At 47.7% G+C, this 20,548-nt stretch overlaps 9 protein-coding genes across 9 annotated transcripts; 3 read left to right on the top strand and 6 right to left on the bottom strand.

Annotated features, from left to right (window-relative positions):
• Positions 1-93: 93 nt before the first annotated feature.
• Positions 94-2,299, top strand: FPOAC1_002502 (uncharacterized protein; the record flags this gene model as incomplete). The annotated part of the gene is made up of 6 exons (XM_044847081.1): positions 94-103; positions 159-532; positions 613-860; positions 912-1,060; positions 1,122-1,456; positions 1,505-2,299. The coding sequence occupies 6 exons, from the start codon at positions 94-96 to the stop codon at positions 2,297-2,299; spliced, it is 1,911 nt and encodes a 636-aa protein (XP_044712997.1).
• A 1,722-nt stretch (positions 2,300-4,021) lies between these two features.
• FPOAC1_002501 (uncharacterized protein) lies at positions 4,022-4,786 on the top strand (the record flags this gene model as incomplete). The annotated part of the gene is made up of 1 exon (XM_044847080.1): positions 4,022-4,786. The coding sequence occupies one exon, from the start codon at positions 4,022-4,024 to the stop codon at positions 4,784-4,786; it is 765 nt and encodes a 254-aa protein (XP_044712996.1).
• Positions 4,787-5,017: 231 nt separating this feature from the next.
• Positions 5,018-5,813, bottom strand: FPOAC1_002500 (uncharacterized protein; the record flags this gene model as incomplete). Its single annotated transcript, XM_044847079.1, has 3 exons — positions 5,018-5,192; positions 5,244-5,526; positions 5,576-5,813. 3 exons carry the CDS (start codon positions 5,811-5,813, stop codon positions 5,018-5,020), a joined length of 696 nt encoding a protein of 231 aa, XP_044712995.1.
• A 624-nt stretch (positions 5,814-6,437) lies between these two features.
• Positions 6,438-7,331, bottom strand: FPOAC1_002499 (uncharacterized protein; the record flags this gene model as incomplete). The annotated part of the gene is made up of 1 exon (XM_044847078.1): positions 6,438-7,331. The coding sequence occupies one exon, from the start codon at positions 7,329-7,331 to the stop codon at positions 6,438-6,440; it is 894 nt and encodes a 297-aa protein (XP_044712994.1).
• A 74-nt stretch (positions 7,332-7,405) lies between these two features.
• On the bottom strand, positions 7,406-8,799 carry FPOAC1_002498 (uncharacterized protein; the record flags this gene model as incomplete). The annotated part of the gene is made up of 5 exons (XM_044847077.1): positions 7,406-7,495; positions 7,554-7,658; positions 7,711-7,857; positions 7,916-8,059; positions 8,149-8,799. The coding sequence occupies 5 exons, from the start codon at positions 8,797-8,799 to the stop codon at positions 7,406-7,408; spliced, it is 1,137 nt and encodes a 378-aa protein (XP_044712993.1).
• A 398-nt stretch (positions 8,800-9,197) lies between these two features.
• FPOAC1_002497 (uncharacterized protein) lies at positions 9,198-13,424 on the bottom strand (the record flags this gene model as incomplete). The annotated part of the gene is made up of 9 exons (XM_044847076.1): positions 9,198-10,307; positions 10,361-10,734; positions 10,785-11,620; positions 11,677-11,806; positions 11,855-12,123; positions 12,183-12,293; positions 12,345-13,025; positions 13,077-13,129; positions 13,179-13,424. The coding sequence occupies 9 exons, from the start codon at positions 13,422-13,424 to the stop codon at positions 9,198-9,200; spliced, it is 3,810 nt and encodes a 1,269-aa protein (XP_044712992.1).
• A 1,214-nt stretch (positions 13,425-14,638) lies between these two features.
• On the top strand, positions 14,639-15,720 carry FPOAC1_002496 (uncharacterized protein; the record flags this gene model as incomplete). The annotated part of the gene is made up of 2 exons (XM_044847075.1): positions 14,639-15,382; positions 15,466-15,720. 2 exons carry the CDS (start codon positions 14,639-14,641, stop codon positions 15,718-15,720), a joined length of 999 nt encoding a protein of 332 aa, XP_044712991.1.
• Positions 15,721-15,913: 193 nt separating this feature from the next.
• Positions 15,914-17,552, bottom strand: FPOAC1_002495 (uncharacterized protein; the record flags this gene model as incomplete). Its single annotated transcript, XM_044847074.1, has 2 exons — positions 15,914-16,340; positions 16,390-17,552. The coding sequence occupies 2 exons, from the start codon at positions 17,550-17,552 to the stop codon at positions 15,914-15,916; spliced, it is 1,590 nt and encodes a 529-aa protein (XP_044712990.1).
• Positions 17,553-18,076: 524 nt separating this feature from the next.
• Positions 18,077-19,792, bottom strand: FPOAC1_002494 (uncharacterized protein; the record flags this gene model as incomplete). Its single annotated transcript, XM_044847073.1, has 4 exons — positions 18,077-19,053; positions 19,109-19,366; positions 19,425-19,460; positions 19,516-19,792. 4 exons carry the CDS (start codon positions 19,790-19,792, stop codon positions 18,077-18,079), a joined length of 1,548 nt encoding a protein of 515 aa, XP_044712989.1.
• Between the last annotated feature and the right edge of the window lie 756 nt (positions 19,793-20,548).

Genomic DNA, 20,548 nt, shown 5'->3' with positions numbered 1-20,548 from the left:
ACAATTTTCACACACTATAACTCCCGATATATCTACCCGAAAGAAAGCAATGGTCTTCTACTTGCATCGAGCAATATAGCTGAAACCGCCACCATGACATTCAGTAAGTCAAATCTCAACCGAATATCTACAATCTATTAATAGCCAATCCCTCAAAGACGACAAGGCGGATGATATGGGCCGTGGTGTGGGGGATCTTCGCACCCTGTTTGACGAACATCCCATCCCAATACTGTCCCAAGACACTGTTAGTCTGGTTTCATTTGCAAAGCAAGGAGAAGTGGAACAAGCCTTGGTCATCGTGGATGCATTCAACGCTGCTTTGGCCAACACCGATATTGCGGCTCTTCAGACATGCTTCTTTCCCGAACAAAACTACTGGAAGGATTCATTGGCTTTGACATACCACTTGCGTACCTTTCGCGGCCCAGAGGTCATTGCCAAGAATCTGTTCAGAACGAAAGAGGCTAGGCGATGTGAGGAAGCTTGGAAGTTGGAGGGGGCAGTATTTGTCCCCGCGACACCTGTTCTTGTACGTTCCACCTCTACTTCCAGCATTCTTAATACTATCTGCAATGATAGTACTGACGTTCTGTCTTCTTTTATGTCTAGCAATTCATCGACGTCACCCTTTCTTTCAGAACGTCATCTCCCGCAGCTACTTGCAGCGCAAGGGTCCTACTTCTCCCCATTCAAAACACGGATGAAGAAATAGAATGGAAGATTTGGATTCTCAGTACAAATCTTGAGAACCTGGATGTCCACCCAGAAGATACATTGCTTCTCCAAAACCCTGGTCTCAACCTCGATGGCATGAAAACGATTGAGACAGATGTATTCATCATCGGTGGTGGTAACAGGTAAATTGCAAATCAGATTTTGCCGCAATTGAGGCACTGACGAATTTCTAGTGCCGCGGCTCTCTCAGCCTGTCTCAAAGCCTTTGGCGTCGAAAGTGTCATGGCTGAACGTAATGCCAATGTCGGGGACAACTGGGCTTTGCGATATGACTGCATGAAGTTTCATGTTCCGACTTCATTCTGCGAAATGCCGTATATGAGTACGTTTTATGGGTTATAAACGCAAACCGGAAGCAAAAGAACTAACATTAGCTTGCAAAGATTATCAGGACGAGTTTATGGGTGATCATCTCCTTAGTAAAGATGAATTGGCTGATCACTTGCGGCGCTTTGTCTCTTGTTTTGATATTAACGTCATCACTTCTGCAAAGATACAGTCGACCGTCTACGACAAGTTAAACAAAAAATGGACTATTGAAGTTAAAACGCCTGCTGCGGTTGTTGTCGTAGCCGCCAAACACGTGGTTCAAGCCACTGGCATCGCGTCGCAAAAGCCAAACGTTCCCACTATAACGAACACGAATACCTACAAGGGTATCGCTATCCATTCTTCGGATTATAGGAACGGTCAACACTTGGCAAAGCAGGGTATCAAGGTGAGTTGCTACTCGTTGTCTGTATACAAGCCTTTTGACATGTGATAGTCCGTTCTCATTGTAGGCTCTGCAAACACAGCCTTTGATATATTGGAAGATTGCCACGCTGCCGGTCTTGGAGTAACAATGGTCGTTCGGTCTCCGACCTACATCGTTCCGTTGGAGTACATACAAAACAAAACAAGCTTGGGTGCCTATGATCTCGGCGTTGCAGCCGCTGACAGGATGTTCCTCACGCTGCCAACGGAGATAAGTGGTCAATTGGCCCGTAATCTGTTCCGTATGCTCGCATCACAAGAACCAAACCGATACGATGGGCTTCGTAAAGCAGGGTTCCCTGTTCTTGATAGCGCTGAACCTAATCAGGCGTTATACTCTAACCTGGTGGAGAGAGCGGGTGGACACTACGTTGATACCGGTGGTACTGAGTTGTTGGCACAGGGTAGGGCTGGTATTAAATCAGGAGTTGAGCCAGTCGCTTTCATAGAGACAGGTTTCCAGTTTTCGGATGGGACCACAGCTGATGCAGACGCTGTGATATGGTGCACCGGATACGCTGACCGTGATGTTCGTGACATGGCTGTTGAGATTTTAGGTGGCGATGAAAGGGTTCACGATGAGAACATGTTGGGCCCTCAGGAAATTGCAGGTCATCTTGATGCTACATGGGGTGTGGACACGGAAGGTGAAATTCGCGGTATGTGGAAACGTCACTTACGTCTTGAAAATTACTGGGTCATGGGAGGGTTTACGCAGCAACATAGATGGTATTCTCGAGTTTTGGCACTACAGATCAAGGCAGCGCTTGAGGGTATCTTGCCCGAGGCTCATCTTGAGAGTTGATAAGCCAAGCAGGGAGTCAGAAGGGAAAAACTTGCTTCTATTCTAATCGTCGATTGAGTTTGTCAAATTGATCAACTATGGTAACGATAACGATTGCCTAGCTTCATGCGATCATCGATGGACGAAAAAACACGCGATGAGGTTACATCAAATCTCGGCGAGCGGATACGCTTGTTTAGCATTTGAGCAGCACTACAGAGTACCTTGAAGGATACTCAAAGGAAGGTCCAGGGTAGCAGAATAAATGAATTAAAATTACAGCTGTCTTGTCTAGCACGATTGATAAGGAGGCTTACTAGACGACTAGACTACCTAGACTAGACTAGACTAGAGCCATGACTACAGGTATCTATCTATCCGCGTATTTCGCGTTGTCCGAGGCGGCAAATCCCGTTCTGCCCTGTTCTCAAAGTGTTCCTGTTTCAGCATTAGCCTCACTTGTTCGTGTTTTTGATGACAGGAGACAATTCTAGTCCACAATTGAGTTGAAATGCCGGCAACTGACCCCAGACTTTTGATCAGTGACATGTCATGTCAGGAGGCATTAAATGCGCAGATTACAAAGTGGGATAAAAGATGGAAACGCCATCTCATTCCTTGGTTTACGATCTCCAAATACTACATAATCTACTAGGGCAGGGATATCAAGTCGGGATGAACCAAGACGCCGAGAGCCGGTCCAGTCGGCTCCGATGATTCTACTACTACATTTCCACATTTAGAGTGTCTTGGAAGAACTTTGGCTTTCCTCTAGAGTTGTCGTGTGTTATTGTTCGTAGATGGAATGTCATAGCACCCAACTGTGCTTGTCTCTGCTTCAGTTGACGTGCCCCTAAAGTCAATGCGTACAACTGACAGACACGCTACTTACTGAACTCAAACTTCACCATTACCTAACATTCCAAAGCCAAGCATACCAAGCTTCAAAGAGCCACAAAAGTCTGTCACTATCAATCAAGCTTCTTTTTAACAGTAAAAAAAACGAAAAGAGAATGTCAGTTCTATCAGGGGTGAAAGAACAAAAACCATGGACAGGAGAGGGGAATATCCACTCTAAAATTCCACCTCATTTCCGCAAGCGACTGGGGCTACAAGTTAGCTTGCTCCAGCCCTGTCTGTCTTTGGTTTAGATTTATCATCACATTATGGCGCTTAGACTATCGTAGTTGAGCACTGGTCTCTGTGGTTCATGCACTACCGTTATTTTCGCAAGTTGTTACCAAATTCTGATAATATATCTGTAAATATTGTTTTGTAGATCACATAGAAACAAAACAAAACGCACAGAGACGTTTTCATGCTGTGTCCACTCTGATGCTCAAAAAGGACAATCGTTTCAATGCTCCGTATAATCAATCACAACAGGCAGGGCCGAGTTAGCATGAACGCACTCTAGATTCGGCCCAGTTAAAGATTATTCCTCCAATCATAACTCAACCCAAGTCGACAACACCCTTGTATGTGATCTGAAACACCAACTTACCAGGGTCTAGGTAGATTGAATCTCATAAATCGTAGGAGAGGAGACTCGATTACCTTGAATCTTTCTTATATAAAGTCAAAAGCATCTCTGCTCTCCAGTCTCTTCCCTCCTCAGTTCCAACTCGTCCTTTCAAACATCCAACTTATTACAATCATTAACCCAGGTGGTTTATACTCTCGTTTTTCAACACAACCTCAACACTCTTTACAACAACAACAACAACAAACAACACCATCAAAATGAAGTTCTCCATCGTCTTCGCCGGCCTTTTCGCCTCCACCGTCATCGCCACTCCCCAGGGCAATGCCACCCCCAACACCATGGGCGCTCTCGAGAAGCGTGCTTCTTTCCCCATTCCCGCTTCCAAGGGCTCCGTCACCTACAAGAGTGTCCAGTACGTCTCCGGCACCTTCGACGGTGGCATGAAGACCTACGGCCGTGGCGTCAAGTGCACTGGCCAGGTTGAGGGTGGCGACAAGGACGCCGTCTTCATCCTCAAGAACGGTGCCACCCTCAAGAACGCCATCATTGGCGCCGACCAGATCGAGGGTATTCACTGCGAGGGCTCTTGCACCATCGAGAACGTCTGGTGGAAGAAGGTCTGCGAGGATGCTCTCTCCCTCAAGGGTGACGGTAACGCTCTCATCAAGGGCGGTGGTGCCACTGGTGCTGAAGACAAGGTCATCCAGCACAACGGTCTCGGTACCGTCACCATCGACGGCTTCACCGTTGTTGACTTCGGTAAGCTTTACCGATCTTGCGGTAACTGCAAGAAGATGGGCACTCGCAACGTTGTCGTCAAGAACGTCAAGGCCTACAACGGAAAGGTCCTGACTGGTATCAACTCCAACAAGGGTGACGTCTCCACCATCACTGGTACTTGTGCTTCTTCCGTCAAGGACATCTGCGTTGAGTACAAGGGTACCACCCCTGGTAACGAGCCCAAGAAGATTGGCTCTGGTCCCAGCAAGTCTTGCAAGTACTCTTCCGTCAAGTCTTGCTAAGCGCATCGCTACAGTGTTCATAGACTGGACGCTCTTGGTAGCGACTAGTTTGTGAAAGAGTTGAGGGGTTAATCAAGGTACTTGAAGTACCTGTTTGTGAGGATTGAGGAAGTTATCACCTATATCGTTCACACGTATATAAATTCTACTTAATACATACTCTGGCCAAGTAACATTCATACCTTCCAAGTAATCGTGATGTGTGCTGTGCGGGCCTGTCCCAAATCAATTTTAGTCAATCTTGGGAACAGGCAACTTTCTGTATCCCAGACCAGAAACAAATGTCTGATACCACTCTCGTGGCTCATCCTTAGCTAGCTCGACATAGAGCCGAGCGTGTCCTTCTGCCGTAGCACCATTCCACATAGGAGTCCCATCTCCAAGCCTTTCGTCAGTGTAGTAAAATCTGTTGCTGGAGTCAGCACTGTTCTGATCTCGATCGAGCCCAGTCGTTTACCTGTAGCCTTTATCCTTGTAGCTCTTAGATGCCATCTCAATCAGGTTCGCAGTCCCCGCCTTGCCGACACTCAAAGTCATGATGACCGGGAGAGGAGCAACGTTTGCGCAATTGCCAGTTAAGATGAAGGTCGGTTTAGTTGGAGGGGGAAGGTCGACCCAGCCTTTGACAGCTTCTTGGGCTGCTGCATAGACGCTGATGATGTTGACCACGGTGCTACTCGCGAAATGATCCAAAGGGACTTCGAAAATATTGTCTGCGCTGTTCCATTGACCAGCGTAAGCTATCTCAAGTAAGCGATACTGCATCAGATTTGGAGACCGACGACTAACTATTGTAAATAACAACGTTGGGAACCCCAAATTCACTCTTGGTCTTTGCGAAAGCACTCAGTACAGAGTCAGTATCGCTACAGTCTGTGGGAATGTGAAGCTCAGTTTCTGTTGAAGTTTCGGGGTTTTGAGATCGTGAGGCCAAAGCAACTTTGTATCCTTCTGCCAGAAAGGCTTTGGCCACGCTGGCTCCGACGTTAGATCCAGCACCGAAAATGAGAGCGACAGAGGAAGCCATCTCAAGTTGTCAAGATAAGGGGGAAATAATCGTAAGTTGATGCAGTGGATTTGGGTTATTCTGGGTAGTTTGGTATTTGGAATGTTGGGGTGTCGTTGCATTTGTACTCAGCTAAACAAACAATATCAAGATGATGACAATACCCCGCAGGCGGATCAATGGTGGCGCAAATATTAACAACTCTAGATAACTCTGTTGCTAGATCTAACAAATAGTAAAAGAGGGGAAATAAAACCCCGAGCGCCTCCCGTTGAGATACGGAGATGGAAACCGTCAGCTTATACTGAATAGTGGCATCACTATCTCTTAGTACTCGTTGGCTAGCCGGGAGGGGGTGCCAACTAAGCAAGCTTAGTTGGCCACAAAAGTATGAGACAAGGCGAAAAGTGTGAGACATCCCGGAAGATGCCCACTTGGCGTGATTTGCACCAAAATACCATTTTTTTTCAATCAAATGACACTCAAATCTTGTCAAAATAGGCTCAAACTGATGAAAAGGCGTAGTTTGAAGCTTCTATTGATTTATTGGCTATTTCAGAGTGGGAGAAATGACTGCGACGGCTCTGGTGATGCTCTGGCAAGGGAAACAGCTTCCCTGCCAAAATGTGCCGTATATCTGTTTTCTTAGCCAATAAGGCTATCTTCTTGTGCCGTTCTTATTCCCCTGATGATATCACGAAGTGACTCATGAAGCTGCGTGTGGTGTTGATAGGGACAAGGAGTTGAGGGAAGTGTAGGTAGTGATGACTCAGAGTCAGGTGCACAGGGCGGCGATGAGGGCATCTCGACTTCGCTGCCGCCGGCGACTTCAATTACAGGAAGAATCTCGTCTTCTTCATCCATTTCCTCGTGCTCGTGTGCTTGTGTGAGGTTGAAAGTGACCGTATCATCACTGTGAGGGAGGCCGGTGAGATCAACGGCGCTGAGGGGCTTCGCGGCATACTGTGCCTTGCGGATAGCTTCACGCACATCATCAGGGAGTTGTGTATCTATCATATAGCCGTCAGTCTCTTCTTTCAGTGCTTGAGTCATTTGTGAACGCTGTGTATCCATAGATAAATAGTCATATTGCTTCCCTGTGTGCTCCAACCACTGCTTGAACTGCAGCCTCTTTGGTATGCCGTTGACGATAACTTCTTTATTCTCTCGCCACTCATCCTTGAGGCGGTTCATCTCCTTGATGATGACAGATCGTGTGAATCGTATACCCTGCTTATGTTGCTTCTTCTTATCGTCGGCGATAGCCTCCTCTTGTTGATCTCGCAGATCTTGCAGCGATACTGTAGGAATAAGGTCAGAGACAGTCTTTGCGCGGCGGCCTCGCTTTCTCTCGTGATACCGCTTTTCGATGCGAGTTCTTCGATCATCCACGTACTTTTTGATAACATCCTCAAGCACCACAGCTTCATGAACGATGTTGCGAATGTGCCGGAGCCCTGCGAGCGTAGGAGAACTGAGGATATCGTGATATCGCTCGCCGATGGTCTCGGCGGTGCTGGAAGCGGCGTGAAATCGCATATCTGAGGGAAGAAGTGAGAAATGAGCAGGCGTGAAGGTCTTCTTCTTCTTGAGCTGCTTCCTGAGAAGATATTCTATGGCAGGTCGGTCTGTGGGAGGGTAGATGCCCGTTTTTGGAAGCCCGAGATGATGTGAGCGGCAGTGAAGCCTTCATTAAAGATCTCCTGATTTTGGTGAGAAAAGGGGCCTTTTTCGGTGAAGGCTGATTAAGAAGGCACATACCTGAAAAGCTCCTGCAAAGGCACGCCGGCCAAAGGTAAGATTTCCCTTCCGCAACGCCTCACGAAGCTTCTTCTGATGCGCTTCCTTCAGAGAATTGAAATACGCCTACATCCATTGGCTGGAGTATATGCGTTGAATGAGGCGGAAGAAATGCTACGAGAATATTGAACTTTATCATATATTCTCGTAATTCGAATGAGCCGTGGCCTGTGAAGCCGTCGATAACGAGCAGCCGCCATACAGCCTCATCATCAGGCCTCGCCGCGGGAGGCATATCGTGAGTAACCAAGCGGTTATTTGTATCCTGAAGGTGCTCATTACACCCAAACCACTCTTCAAAAATCAAGCTGACGTTTCTGTACAGTAGCAGATTTCTCCCACGAGCATCGGTTGAAGTGCTTCGCCCACTCGAGCGTTATCGCCGCACTTGAGAATGCCGAGTCTGACTGAGCGAAGCGCATATCAGGATCGCCTTCAATGAACGCCCACTCAAGCGTTGGCAACGACTTGAAGATCAGCCAGGGGGCGTTGTTGCGCCGGCTGCGTTGCCTGAGCCGATGACTGTGCAAGTCTCGCGATCTTGCGGAGAAAATACCTCTGTTGCTGACTTCTTCTTGGTGCGTACAACGAGGCATTCCATCTTATCTCGTAGCATTCCGACTCTAACTCCTGCTTCATCTGCATTCCAGGTCTCTGATGCACCGATATTGTACTTCGTCATCACATCGCTGAGGCGTTGGAACCACTCCTTCGTATCATCAACGCCGCCTTCCTCATATTCGGCACGCGAAGCTTCTCTCGACTTCAATATCGATTTCGCAAGCTCAGGATGATCATCGCGGAAGCGAGAGTACCACATCTTGCTCACAGGTCTCGCATCAGGATCACGGCGGCGCCGCAGAGTAAGTGCTGCATCTTCTATTTCCCACTTGGAGGCAGGCAGGCCTGACTTTTCCATCCAGATGATATAACACACGATAGCTTCTTCTTCCTCATCCGTGAGTTGCCGCGGGCGCCCCATCTTAGGATCGACAACATCCTCATAATCTACGGTATTCGCAGCCTCAAGTCTCTTGACGATGCGGCCGATAGATGCACGAGCAGAGCCGGCATATCGAGCTTCAGCAGCACGAAGAGTCAGTGGCTTCTTTCGGCGGCCGGCAGCATCACGATTGAGACCGCGGCGAAGTCGCTGGCGTGAAAGAACAACGGCCTGAGCAGCTCTCAGATTTGATTGTGAGGGCATAATTTTGATGGACGTGATATATGACTTTTTTACTGATTGATGTCCTAGAAATCATTGGTTTTGGCGGGCAAAAGTCATGATTTTGCGACAGCAGCCTGTGCGGGGTTGTCTCACACTTTTCGCCTTGTCTCATACTTTTGTGGCCAACTAAGCTTGCTTAGTTGGCACCCCCTCCCGGCTAGCCAACGAGTACATCATAATGTTTGTTCCACCATTTGAGCCTCAGAAGTAGAGTAGCATCAGTTGATCTATGAGATAGCCTTAATGCTAATAAAAATGAAACTGGCCAATTGAAGAAAACGTGTAAACATGACTTATACTTTTACTACTTTCCCATATTTTCAGACTTCTTTCAGTACCGCCCCCTAAGAAAAACACATAAATCCAATATCCGTCACTTAACTGACATGAATTCTCCACAGCTCCCGTGCTGCACCACGTTCGAATGCAGTTCTTGTGTGCAACATTTCCATATTATCATTTACCATAACATCGCCTTCCTCCCATGCAAAGCGAAGACAGACACGCTCATCATACAGAAGGGAATCCACGAGAGCAACAAGAGCCTGGTCACCATTGTCAATAGTGATGCTAGCATCACCATATTTGGTCTCCGTCTTGGGCCAAGGTTCATGCCAGCGGATACAGGGCCGGGCGTCGACTGGATGAGAGACAACTAGGGGCAAGCTAGGCACATGGTGATCAAAGTACCCGCCACTATGACAAGTCCACCTGACCTTGCGAAGGTCGTCGATTGGGTACTTGTCTGGAAGGTAACGGGAGAAAAGATGAGACGAGGCAAAGAGAGTGAAACCCTGGTTGTTGCCCGTAGTTGCCTGACAAACAAAATATTGAAGCAGAGGCGGGTCTGAGGTAACTGTCTCATGGCCCTGTTCATCCTTGACTTTCACAAGTTTGAACATACCGTCATAATGCATAGGCATAGCCTCATTCGTAGTCGTGACATTAGAGTCTGAGGCATCATTCATTTGATCCTTGACAACCATTATGTCACCCTCCTTCCAAGGCAGTATTGTTCCCATTTCTTTGGCTTTGGAAACGAAGATTGGCTTCTTCTTGGTGTCTTGGAAACCACGCAACACGACTGGGGAGCACTGCTCGGAGAGCGCTCGAAACTTGGCCATGTCGATGTCCTGTAGAGAATACTTCAGGTTTTCATGGGCGGGTCGCACAATGATACCTGTGGGATACATATAGGTAAAAGACAAGTCCATTCCTGCCCAGGAGAATAAAGGTGACCTTTCTCTGAAGTACGAGGGCTTGCCGTGCTCATATACAAGGTCGTACTTGAGAGCCGACACGTTCAGAGCATGACTCATGGTCAGATCGCCATTCACAGCACGAACAAGTGCGCCGTGCCATGGAGTCATGGGGTTGCCAGATGCAAGTGGAAGAATGGCAATTGAGATCTTGTTGACATCATCAGACTCATGGATAGACAACCTGATTGCGTTGGGATACGCGTTCCGAATGGCCTCCGCATAAGCCTGTTCTTAGAGTTAGTATTGTATATCCATAGGATTTGTCGTTTGAGACTGACCTTGCCACGTTTGATCATGTTCTTAGCAGTGATGGCTTTGCGGTCCCTGAGTGAAAGGTTGGAGTCGTCAGGGGCAGCGTTCTGCATCTCCAGATCCAAAAACCTTTTGTACCCCAGATACGTCAACTTGACATCATGATTGGTCTTGATCTCTTGGGCTGGATCGAAGCCATTTGGAAGCAAGTCCTCAAGTTGTCGCCGGTAACCCGGAGCATCCCTCAGATACTCGTCGAGGCTGGCTGTGGAGTCCACTTCATGTGAAATGACCGCGCCCAATCGATTGAAGGAGATGTGACTGCAGCCCTCTTCTTTGGCAATTCTTCGGATCCCTTCGCCGTATCTCCATACTTCTTCATCACTTATACCAAGGAGATCTGTGACGTGTTAGTCTTGAGATTGCTGAGTAAATGAAGAACATTCTTACCATTGTACATGACACCATCTGAAGTAATCAGTAGATCGACTTTCAGCTTGGTGGCCTCTTCAAGAGCCTTGCACAAACCGTCAAGGTGCAAGAGGGAGATACGCTCGGCATCATCAGGGTCAGCACCAAGCACCTTTGCAGTCCTGTTAGACGATTTGAAAGGGAATGCGGGCAAGACAAGGCGGATAGGCTCTTTGTCGCGGATTGCCTTCTCCAAGAAAGGACGAAGAGAGGAGATGGCTTTTGGGAGGTCCCAGTCATTCTTGTAACTCATGCGGTACCTGTTGAGGGTGACCATGGCCTTGAGGGCCATGCTTTCAGGTGAGCTTGGGTTACTAAATGATTTGCCTCGCTCCAACTTTTTGACAGCGAGACGATCAGTGGTCGCGTCGTTCTCATGCGTACCATTCGCCTTTACGCCATTGGTATGGGATCCGTTCACTGTAGCACCGTTCGCTTTGATACCGTTGGTAATCGTGCCATTGGTAGTAGCTCCGTTTGTAGTGACCCCATTTGTAATGGTCACCGACGGCTCACGAGGTGGCAGCTTCTGAGGACACCTAGCGACAACCGACTGCAGGCAGCACTGCCATTTCATCAATTGTTGTGTGGTCGGATAAGAAGCAATCAGAGATTTCATCTCCTCATTCAGCTTCACCTGTTCTGGCGTAGTTGGTACCTCTTGAATCAGGTTGCGCAAAACAGACATGGCACCGTCTCCAATGATTTTGTTGGTGGTCGCTTGGAGCTTAGGATGCTGCAGTGAGCTGTATCTGATGCTATGCTGCATATCTAGGCCAGCCTTCTCATATGACTTGCGAAGGACAGAGGGGAGGCTATTGTGCAGATCAGTATTCTTGCCATAAGCTAATCGATGGACTTCATCACTTACTCGACCAATAGGTTTCTCTTCTTCATAAAGTCCACCACGATATCGTGAATACGAACGCCTTCTGGAGTACCGGCTGCATCGACTGAGTCGACATACGCGGCCTCATCCCAGGCCAAGTAGCCACCGGGCTCTATCACACGTTAATTGTGATCACTTGCGTTATAATGAAACAACTTACTAAGAAGCGCAGTAAGATTGGCGACGACGGCATCGACATCATCGGCAGGCAGAGCCCACACAAGCAACCTCAAGTGTACCAGATCATATTTCCCAATGTGCTCTTCAGGAAACGGTTTCCGGACATCATGAACGCTAAAATTGAAGCGTGAGTGCTGATCTCCGGAGAGTGTGGGGAACTGGAGGTCAGAAATGTCAAACCCGTGAAAGGTAGTTTTGTTTGATTCGCCTTGAGCTCGTAGGCGGGATTCCAAGTCGATCAACCAAGCACTACAGAATAACGGTCAGTAGATATCACTAAAAGTCAAGTTTAGCGGTTCCCAACGTACCCTGACCCAGTTCCAACATCAGCGACCATCCGGAGTCGATCTGTCTGGATTATGGGGCTAACAATGAAGCCATCGCAAAGTTCAACAATGTAACGGTGCTGTTCATCCAGCCTGTAGAATGATGTTAATGATTGTTCCATATATCGACCAGTGGTTACTTACCTCTTCGTTTCCTCCTCGTCTCTCGGAAGAAGATAAAGATCGTTATCAATACCCTCCGTCTTGATAGTTTGTGGAGTAGGGGGCCGCTGGTCATAAGGATTGATTTTTGGCATCAGACTTCTGGCGTCGAGAAGGACCTTTTTCTGACCCATGATAGCTTGGACGTCACTGCCCACGATCATGAACGCACGACCTTTGGAGCGTTCAGTCATGACCTCTGGTGGGCCTATTGCAAGACCAGCACCAGGCATATCATGCTTGGCCAGAATACTGTTATACTTGGCAATAGCGGCCAGAAACTTTGGCTCATCTCCCCACATGTTCTCAAAACCCATGGAAACTCTCAGGTCCATGGCACCAATCCAGACAGCATCAATGTCAGGAACTTGAGTAAGGATATCATCAAGGTTATCGATTCCCTTCTCTGACTCAATTTGAATCAGAACAGCTGCTTGGCGATTCAAGTTCTCATGAAGTGTCTGGTTTTGGTCTACCTTCTGATCTGTGAAACCAGAGATTAAGCGAAAAGGCGGAGCTGATCGCGAGCCTCGGTTCTTTAGACCATACTTGGTAGCAGAAACGCATGCTTGAGCCTGTTCAACAGTGTCTACCTGAGGAAATACAACACTGGCCCCGGCGTCAAGAGCGTACGCAACATCTTTGTGGTTGTGGCCGGGGAGTCTGAGTGTGTCAGTGATAATTAAATGTTAGGCTTATGTTGCTCAAACATACCGAACAAAGGGCATACTCTTGCCTTCACTGAAGAAGCTGACGGTTTGGACGATCTGTTGATTTGTAAGCAAACGTATTTTACACAAACTAAAGTAAACCTACAGAGGTCATAGTCTCAACACCGCACGAAGAGTGCTCCCAGTCGATCCAGACAAAATCATAACCGAGCGTTGCAGCGTACTGTGCAACGCTCGGTGATGTGATGCCACAGTAAAATCCCAGAAGAGGAGGGATCAGACCGGCATACGCATCTTTGAGGGCCTGTCGGGCCCGATGAGGTTGCTGCAGCGATGGTCCGCGGTATGCGGCCATACCCTCCTCGTTGAGATTCTTGGACTGCACTGCCATTTTTGAAGCGTTGAAGGAGTTTTGAAAGTTGATTTCTTTTGAAATTGTTTGTAATGTTTTGTCGAATCTATCTCATCCTACGTGCTGAGTTGTAACACTTATACCACAACACAGTATCCCCATAAGAATACCCTCTCTACGACTTGAGCGTCTGAAGGATTGCACAGGAGTCGGGCTTGTCAGAGGGCTTCCTGGATGACAGAATCTTACAAGTCTACTTTCTCACTGATCTTAGTCGGGCATAAGCTGCATAGCTTGTCCAAATGTTACCTTCTCCATCTGGCGGCGGTCTAGAAGTCCTGTGTCTGAACAAGTACGTAACACTTGCCTTAGAAATTCCCTCAAAACATCGCCTCCACGTCGGCTATGGGAGGGCCAAGTTACAAAGTGGAGGCAATAGCTGATGCTTATTCAAGGGTATCACTGTCATGGTGAGGAGGTTGTGTTGACATGTTGTGATTTTGAGCTACGTTGGCAAAACACACCATGACGAAGGAGTCATCTTGACTATAGAGTATTAGGCAGGTCTCTCAATCCTAACGCTTGGGAGCTGTGTATTATGAGATTTGACAGCTTCATGTGTCAGATTTAGTAACCCAAGTGAGACATGTTGTCTTACAGGATCTATGGGACCTACATCCACTACACCTATGCAGCATATACATGATGATGGATGATGTCTGCAATCCCAGCCCTACCTCGCCTTGGCAAAAGCCAGAAGGAGTTATTGACGTGCATATTCATTTATCAGGTGTAGTCACGGGGAATAATGCAACAGCCAGTATTACACACCCCCACCAACTCCTTCTTTGTATTGTACCACATTGATTAATAAGAACAGGCCGTCGTTCCCCCGTGGGTTCCGCGACAAGTTCCGCACCACCACCGTTGAATGAATAAGCGCCGAACCGGTCATCTTGTGTCTTTCATGCAGTCATCATCTTATGCTGAGGTTTTGGAATTTGCTATACGGCATGGCTGGGATCTCTCTATGGCGGAGTACAGACTAACGTTAGTAATATGCCATCTCTTGTGTTTTCGCTTGCATTGAACATGCCTTATCCACAGGGCAAGTATTAGTGACAATCTTGTCAATATTGCAGATGTAGTTCAGGCTAGACTACAGCTACTTTACAGCCAATCCTCCGCCAGGTCTGATCTAACATAGCAAGTTCAGATTTTCACATTACAACCACCTTAATCATTCACTGAAAATGAGCGTATCTACCAATACAATGCAGGTCATTCAGATTGAGAAGAACGGGTCTGCCAATGTCCTTGAACTCAGAAACATTCCATTGCCATGTCTCGGCGAAGGGGAAGTCCTCGTCCGAAATCACTTCTCAGGTATCAACTTCCATGACATCTACGTTCGTCAGGGCCTCTACCCTACCACCACCTTCCCTATCACTTTGGGTTGTGAGGGTGCAGGAGAGGTTGTAACGGCTCATAGCTCGGTTGTGGGATATCCTCCAGGTACCAAGGTGGCTTACATGGCTGGGCCGGGAGTTGGTAGCTACAGCCAGTATACACGGCTTACTGCTTCATCCGTTGTCATTCTACCTGACAGCATATCCACTAAGCAGGCCGCCACCATCCTACTCCAAGGACTCTCTGCTTGGTCATTCATCCGCGCTGCAGCTGATGTCAAGGAAGGACAGTGGACGCTTGTTCATGCTGCTGCAGGAGGCGTGGGGGGCCTCATGGTCCAGATGTTGCACCGTGTCGGTGCAAAGATCATTGCAACAGCGGGTTCCGAAGAAAAGTGCGCGATCGCCCTGGAGAAGGGGGCGGGGTGGGCAGTCAACTCGAGTAAAGATGATGTGATAGCCAAGGTCAAAGACATCACCGCTGGCCATGGTGTGGATGTCATCTTTGATGGTGTCGGCCGCGCAACGCTTGATTCAGATCTAGATATGATCGCCATGCATGGTCAGCTTATCTCATTCTGTAACGCGGTAAGATACCTCCCCTTGAGGTTACTACAAGATTTCAAATCTTTATTCCGAGAAATGCCATGCTGACTACCTACGTGCATCAGTCCGGGCCTGTTCCGCCCTTCAACATTCTTAGACTCGGGATGAAAAATGTCCGTTTGATGAGGCCACTCGTCAGTACTTACATCAGCAACCGTGACTTTTTTGAAAAGTATTCTACGGAGCTTTTTGACATGGTAGCTACTGGAGAGGTTCAGCCAACTATTCATCGCATTTACCCCCTTGCTGAAGCTGCCAAAGCACAGTTGGCTCTGGAGAGTAGGAAGACCACGGGGAAGGTTCTCTTGGACTGTCAGTGATCGTTTGAACCAATCTTCGGAGGACTATGGTGTCACACCACAATATCTTCTGGTTCCTTTTCTGTCCTTCTGTCACATTTAAAAAACAATCAGGAAACCTCCAATCGATTGCATTAGTCTTCTTCCGAAGTTTGATACTTCAACCTGAAAGTCGTTATGAATTAACTATCACCGTGTCTAACCCTTGAGTGGTCTACTTTTCCGGAACTGCTTGGTTATTGAGCGATTCGTTGGTCGTCAAAGCCTCTTCACACACCTGATCCATTTCTATTGACGAAGGTAATGGATCAGGATTTTTCGCCGAAGCAGCGGCAAATTTGCTACGCGTTCTAATACTTTTGCCATACTTGTAGAACAGAAACGGTATCGCTGCCAGAATAGTTGCCATTCCTCCAATGACACTTCCGCCGCCGCCAACTCCCAGAGTGTGGAACATTTTAGTTGTAAAAAGGGGCGCCGTTGCTGCACACGCAGAGCGTAGAATTGTGTTGGCTGCCATTGCTGAAGCGGCATATGCGAGATATGTATCGACCAGATAGTTGAGGAAGCCAACAAAGAGCAGCAGGTTCGAGCATGCAAGCCCAACGCCAGCTAGTGTTGGCACAAACCAGTGAATTGAACTTTTTTCTGTTAGCGGATTGTCCAGTAGTAAAGGAAATGGCTACTTACTCGAATTCTGCTGTCCAAGCAAACCAAAACATGGATACAGCGAAGCCGATCCCTCCGACAATTGATACCGGCAGGCGGTGCTCTGCTACGATTTCCTTTCCTTTCTCTGCCCGTTTCATCTGACGCATCGTGTCGAAAAATACGAGCACGCCGCCAAGACATGCCCCAGTTGATGTTCCCAGCAAAGGCAGAGCACCAACTCCAGCATTCCAACCGCGTCTTTCCTGGAAGACAATAGGATAGATAGAAAAGAGCATATAAAGAAGGGTATACACAACCGACACATATATGGCGATGAGGAAGGAGATCGGATCAAAAAGAATGATCCAAGGGCGCGTGAGCGATATCTTGAAGACGTTTTTTAATGACCTGTCTTGTGTCTCGCATTCGGCCTGAACTGTCTCGTAGCCCGGGATCTGGGCGACACGAATACGCTCTGCTTTGTGCCTCAATATTGTCGGGGCATGAGTTTCGGGAATAGTGAAGGCTGCGAAGAACCCTGCAACCGCCAGCCATAGTAGGCTGTAAAAGCTCCATCTCCAACCCTTAGCCATGTCAAGAAACCCGGCGGTGATGGGTCCGAGGGCGGGTCCGAGGAATGTGACGGCTCCGAAACCAGCCATGGCCACTGCCATCTCGATTGGACTCCAAATATCAGCGATAACAGCTGGACCATTGCTAAGAGGTGCAGAAACAAATATGCCAGCAAGCATGCGACCGGTAAGAAGACTGGCGAGATTCGGGGCAAATGCACACAGGAAGCTAGATGCAAGGTATAGGGTAAACGTGATTGTGAAGATATGCTGTCTGCCGTAGATCTCGCTTAGGGGAGCAAATGCGAGAGGGCCAGCGCAGTAACCGAGTACGAAAAGAGTGAGATTCAGCCCCGCAACTTCTAACGAGACTCCGAAATGATTGGCGATGGAGGGGAGACATCCTGTAGGTGCGCTGGAAGAGAATGTGCCCACCATATCGAGGAACACAGTGGCGACAGTAATAAGCACTCGGCGACCCATGGACCAGTTACGAGGGTTCTCAATGTCATCGGGGCCAAAGTCGACAAAACCTTCGGGATTGATAAAAGGATGAGCCTCAGCCTTGATAGAGACTGGATTGTATGGTTGCAGAGAAAGGGCTGCAAGAGCCCGTTTGAGTAGAGACATTGAAGAAGAGGGAGAGTATGTGAGGTGTGGATGAGAAAGATTGAAAATAAGAAATCAATCTCGAAATATTTAAAGCTTTTCCATATGACTTTTCATCAAAGTCGTTTGATGAGTTTGTACGTTCTCTATCAAATGTTTGTCCTTGACCCTGTAGATGGCTACAGATACAGTTTAGCTTTGACTTCCCCTGCATACAAACCAATCGGCTGGCAGGAAAAAGCCTCATTCTGCTGACATGATGGAGCAAGAACAGAGGGCAGTCTATCCAATGGAAAGTCACTCTCGTTATAAGCCAAGACATGAATAATCTTCGATAAAGAGGGATCCCCCACCTTTCAAACTACAGCTCAGTCCCGCGTAACTATTCCATCGACTTCAGCTCGGTACGTACCAACCAAAACCCTGAAATGTTCGATAAATGAGCTACCCCCCACTGTTTAAGCACTAAATATCCCTTGACAATCTCGACTAGACTAGCTCGACAGAGTTTCCTCCCCTGTTTCATCCGCTCTACCCTGTTCAAGTTAGTGGCTCTTTGGAAGAAATCGAACACTGTAGCCCGTGATGGACGTTGTAAAAAATGGAGGCGCCGTTGCTAGAAGATTGTCTGGGCCCTGAACCTGAATGTCAAACTCCCTAAACAATCTTGGGACGATCATTTCAATAAGCATGAGAGCCAAATTTTGTCCTGGACATCGTCGGTGCGGCTCGCCCCAGATGAGATTTACCGTGTCCAGTTTCGACAATTGAGATGATTCCTTTGATAGCCACCTCTCAGGTCTAAACTCAGCTGCATCTTGCCCAAAAATCTTTTTGTTAGTCTGCAGAATTGCGCTTGAGGTGCCGATATCAGTTCCGCCTGGGATATAAAATCCATGAAGCGAGATCCCCCCAGTGGGGACTCTGCGATCGAGGTTGGCTCCGGTCCCAGCGTAAAGTCTAAGACCTTCATTGATTGAAGCATGAACTAAAGGGTCTTGACAGAGGTTTTCCAAGGCCACTTCTGGCTTGCGACACTTGATCTCAAATTGTGATTGAAGATCTCTTCTGCTCGCTATCCCAGCCACACAACCCGTGACGCTTGCTGTCATTGTTGCGTGGCCGGCCAGAAAGTTCGTCCTTGATATGTTCTTGATATAGTCCAACTTGAGATCAGAATCGATCTTGTTGGCATTGAGAAGTTGGTTGATCAAATTTGTTTCTGGCATCGCAGTCTTGACTTCATTGCTTGATTGTACCATGGCTTGAATCCGAGAAACGACCCATGGAATGAGGGGCACTGGGCTTTTTTCCCGAGGAAAAGAAAGTCCGGTGAAGACTGTTGCGATAGGAATGAATATCGATGGCCAAACCTGGGTTAAAACAGCAAGTCTAGGATATAGACCCAGTACAGACCACCATTGCCATCTTCCCCAGAGAGTGCCTTCAATCACTCCAAAGTCGCTACCTTCATCGAGATACTTTGGCGGGCCTTCAGAGAAGGTCACTTCACCAATACACTCTAACAATTAATGAGTTAGATTGTGCTACCACTGATGACGAGTGATGGTTCTCACCTAAGACAATAATGTGCATCCACTCCATCAGCGAGGCTTTGGTGCCATTGAGGCGCTTGATTCTGTCGCACACGCGATCCAGAACTTCTGTGACGTGCTCTCTGTACTTTGTTACATTTGTAGTACTATACACATCCGCAAGTAGTTCTTGTTGAGCGTAGTACTTGTTCATGTCTGTCTCTGTGAACAGGTCGAGGCTATCTGGACGTTTCGTGAGACCAAGCATGGTGGAGAGGCTGTGACCTGCAGAGGCCACTTCTAGAGCCAAGTTTCAGCTTACACGTAACACCTTGGGATTGTAAGACGCCGAACTTACTGTACCAATCAGACTTCTGGAAGGCCTTGGTGGAATCTGGAATACGATGAGGGATTAATCCTTTTACACATGGTTTGTTTGTGGCACTTACTGTAAATCTTGTTAAACCCTTCCTCGGAACTAACAGAAATCCTGTTTGGTCCAATTCTAACGACAGGTCCATATTTCTCATGAACATCTTGCAGAAACGGCTTTCCGGCACGGATCTTACGTACCTGCCACTGAGTCGTAATGGCAGCAAGTCTCGGACCCGGCACTCTCCGGAGAGGGTGCAGCCAAAGTCTATAGACAATGGGAAAGACAAGTAGGGAGGACAAAGTGACTATGGCTGTCACCACTAGATTCAGAAAACTCCGAGTTTCAGCCATGTTGAGGTTTAGAAAGATTAGACTGATTCTATTGTCGACTGATACAAGGAACCAGAAAACAACAATTTATGCTTGTTTTTGTGTTTTATCCCTCCATATTTCAACCGACGTCAACCGACAAAAAGTCATATTCCTTGGGAAAGAATCCTACAAGCAGGCGAATCGTGAGATTGTCAGAAATCTTGATCCTGCCAGAATCCGTCATGATCACGATCATCATTCTCAGTCTCTTTACGGTATGTTTGTTGTATGTGACATGTGCATGCATATGCTTACGAAGAACTAATCCTGTGTGAACGAGCAAGATATAAGCAAGACGTACACACCGTAGATGTGCATCCACCAGAAGTGGAGTGACATGGTCTATGAGATGAACTTGACACGAAATATTCCGCATCATCCCCGTCTAAGATCCGAGGTCGTTCGGCCTTGAGAATATTTTCATGAACTACATCTGTAAGCATGAGCTAAGATAGCCTCGAAAAGCATGTTTGTCGGGTCGGCCTGTTCCGCCCCGCCACGAGATAGCGTAAGTCTTTATGCATGTCAGACACGAGGTCCTTGTGAGGCGTGACCACTCCGCCAACGGTGATCCTTTTAGCTCCCGCCTTTCGGTTACAAGAATATTTGGAAGACTGACAGGTTGCGAGAACTAGATGTACTCCACGCCCTGTAATGGTTCCCACATCCAAATTATGAAGACAAGCCCATTTATCCGAAGGAAAGTCACCGATGGTGCAGAGAAAATTCTTGGCC

This window comes from Fusarium poae, chromosome 1 (genome assembly GCF_019609905.1).
Source record: "Fusarium poae strain DAOMC 252244 chromosome 1, whole genome shotgun sequence".
NCBI lineage: Eukaryota > Fungi > Ascomycota > Sordariomycetes > Hypocreales > Nectriaceae > Fusarium > Fusarium poae.
This window is presented reverse-complemented; position numbering and strand designations above follow the sequence as displayed.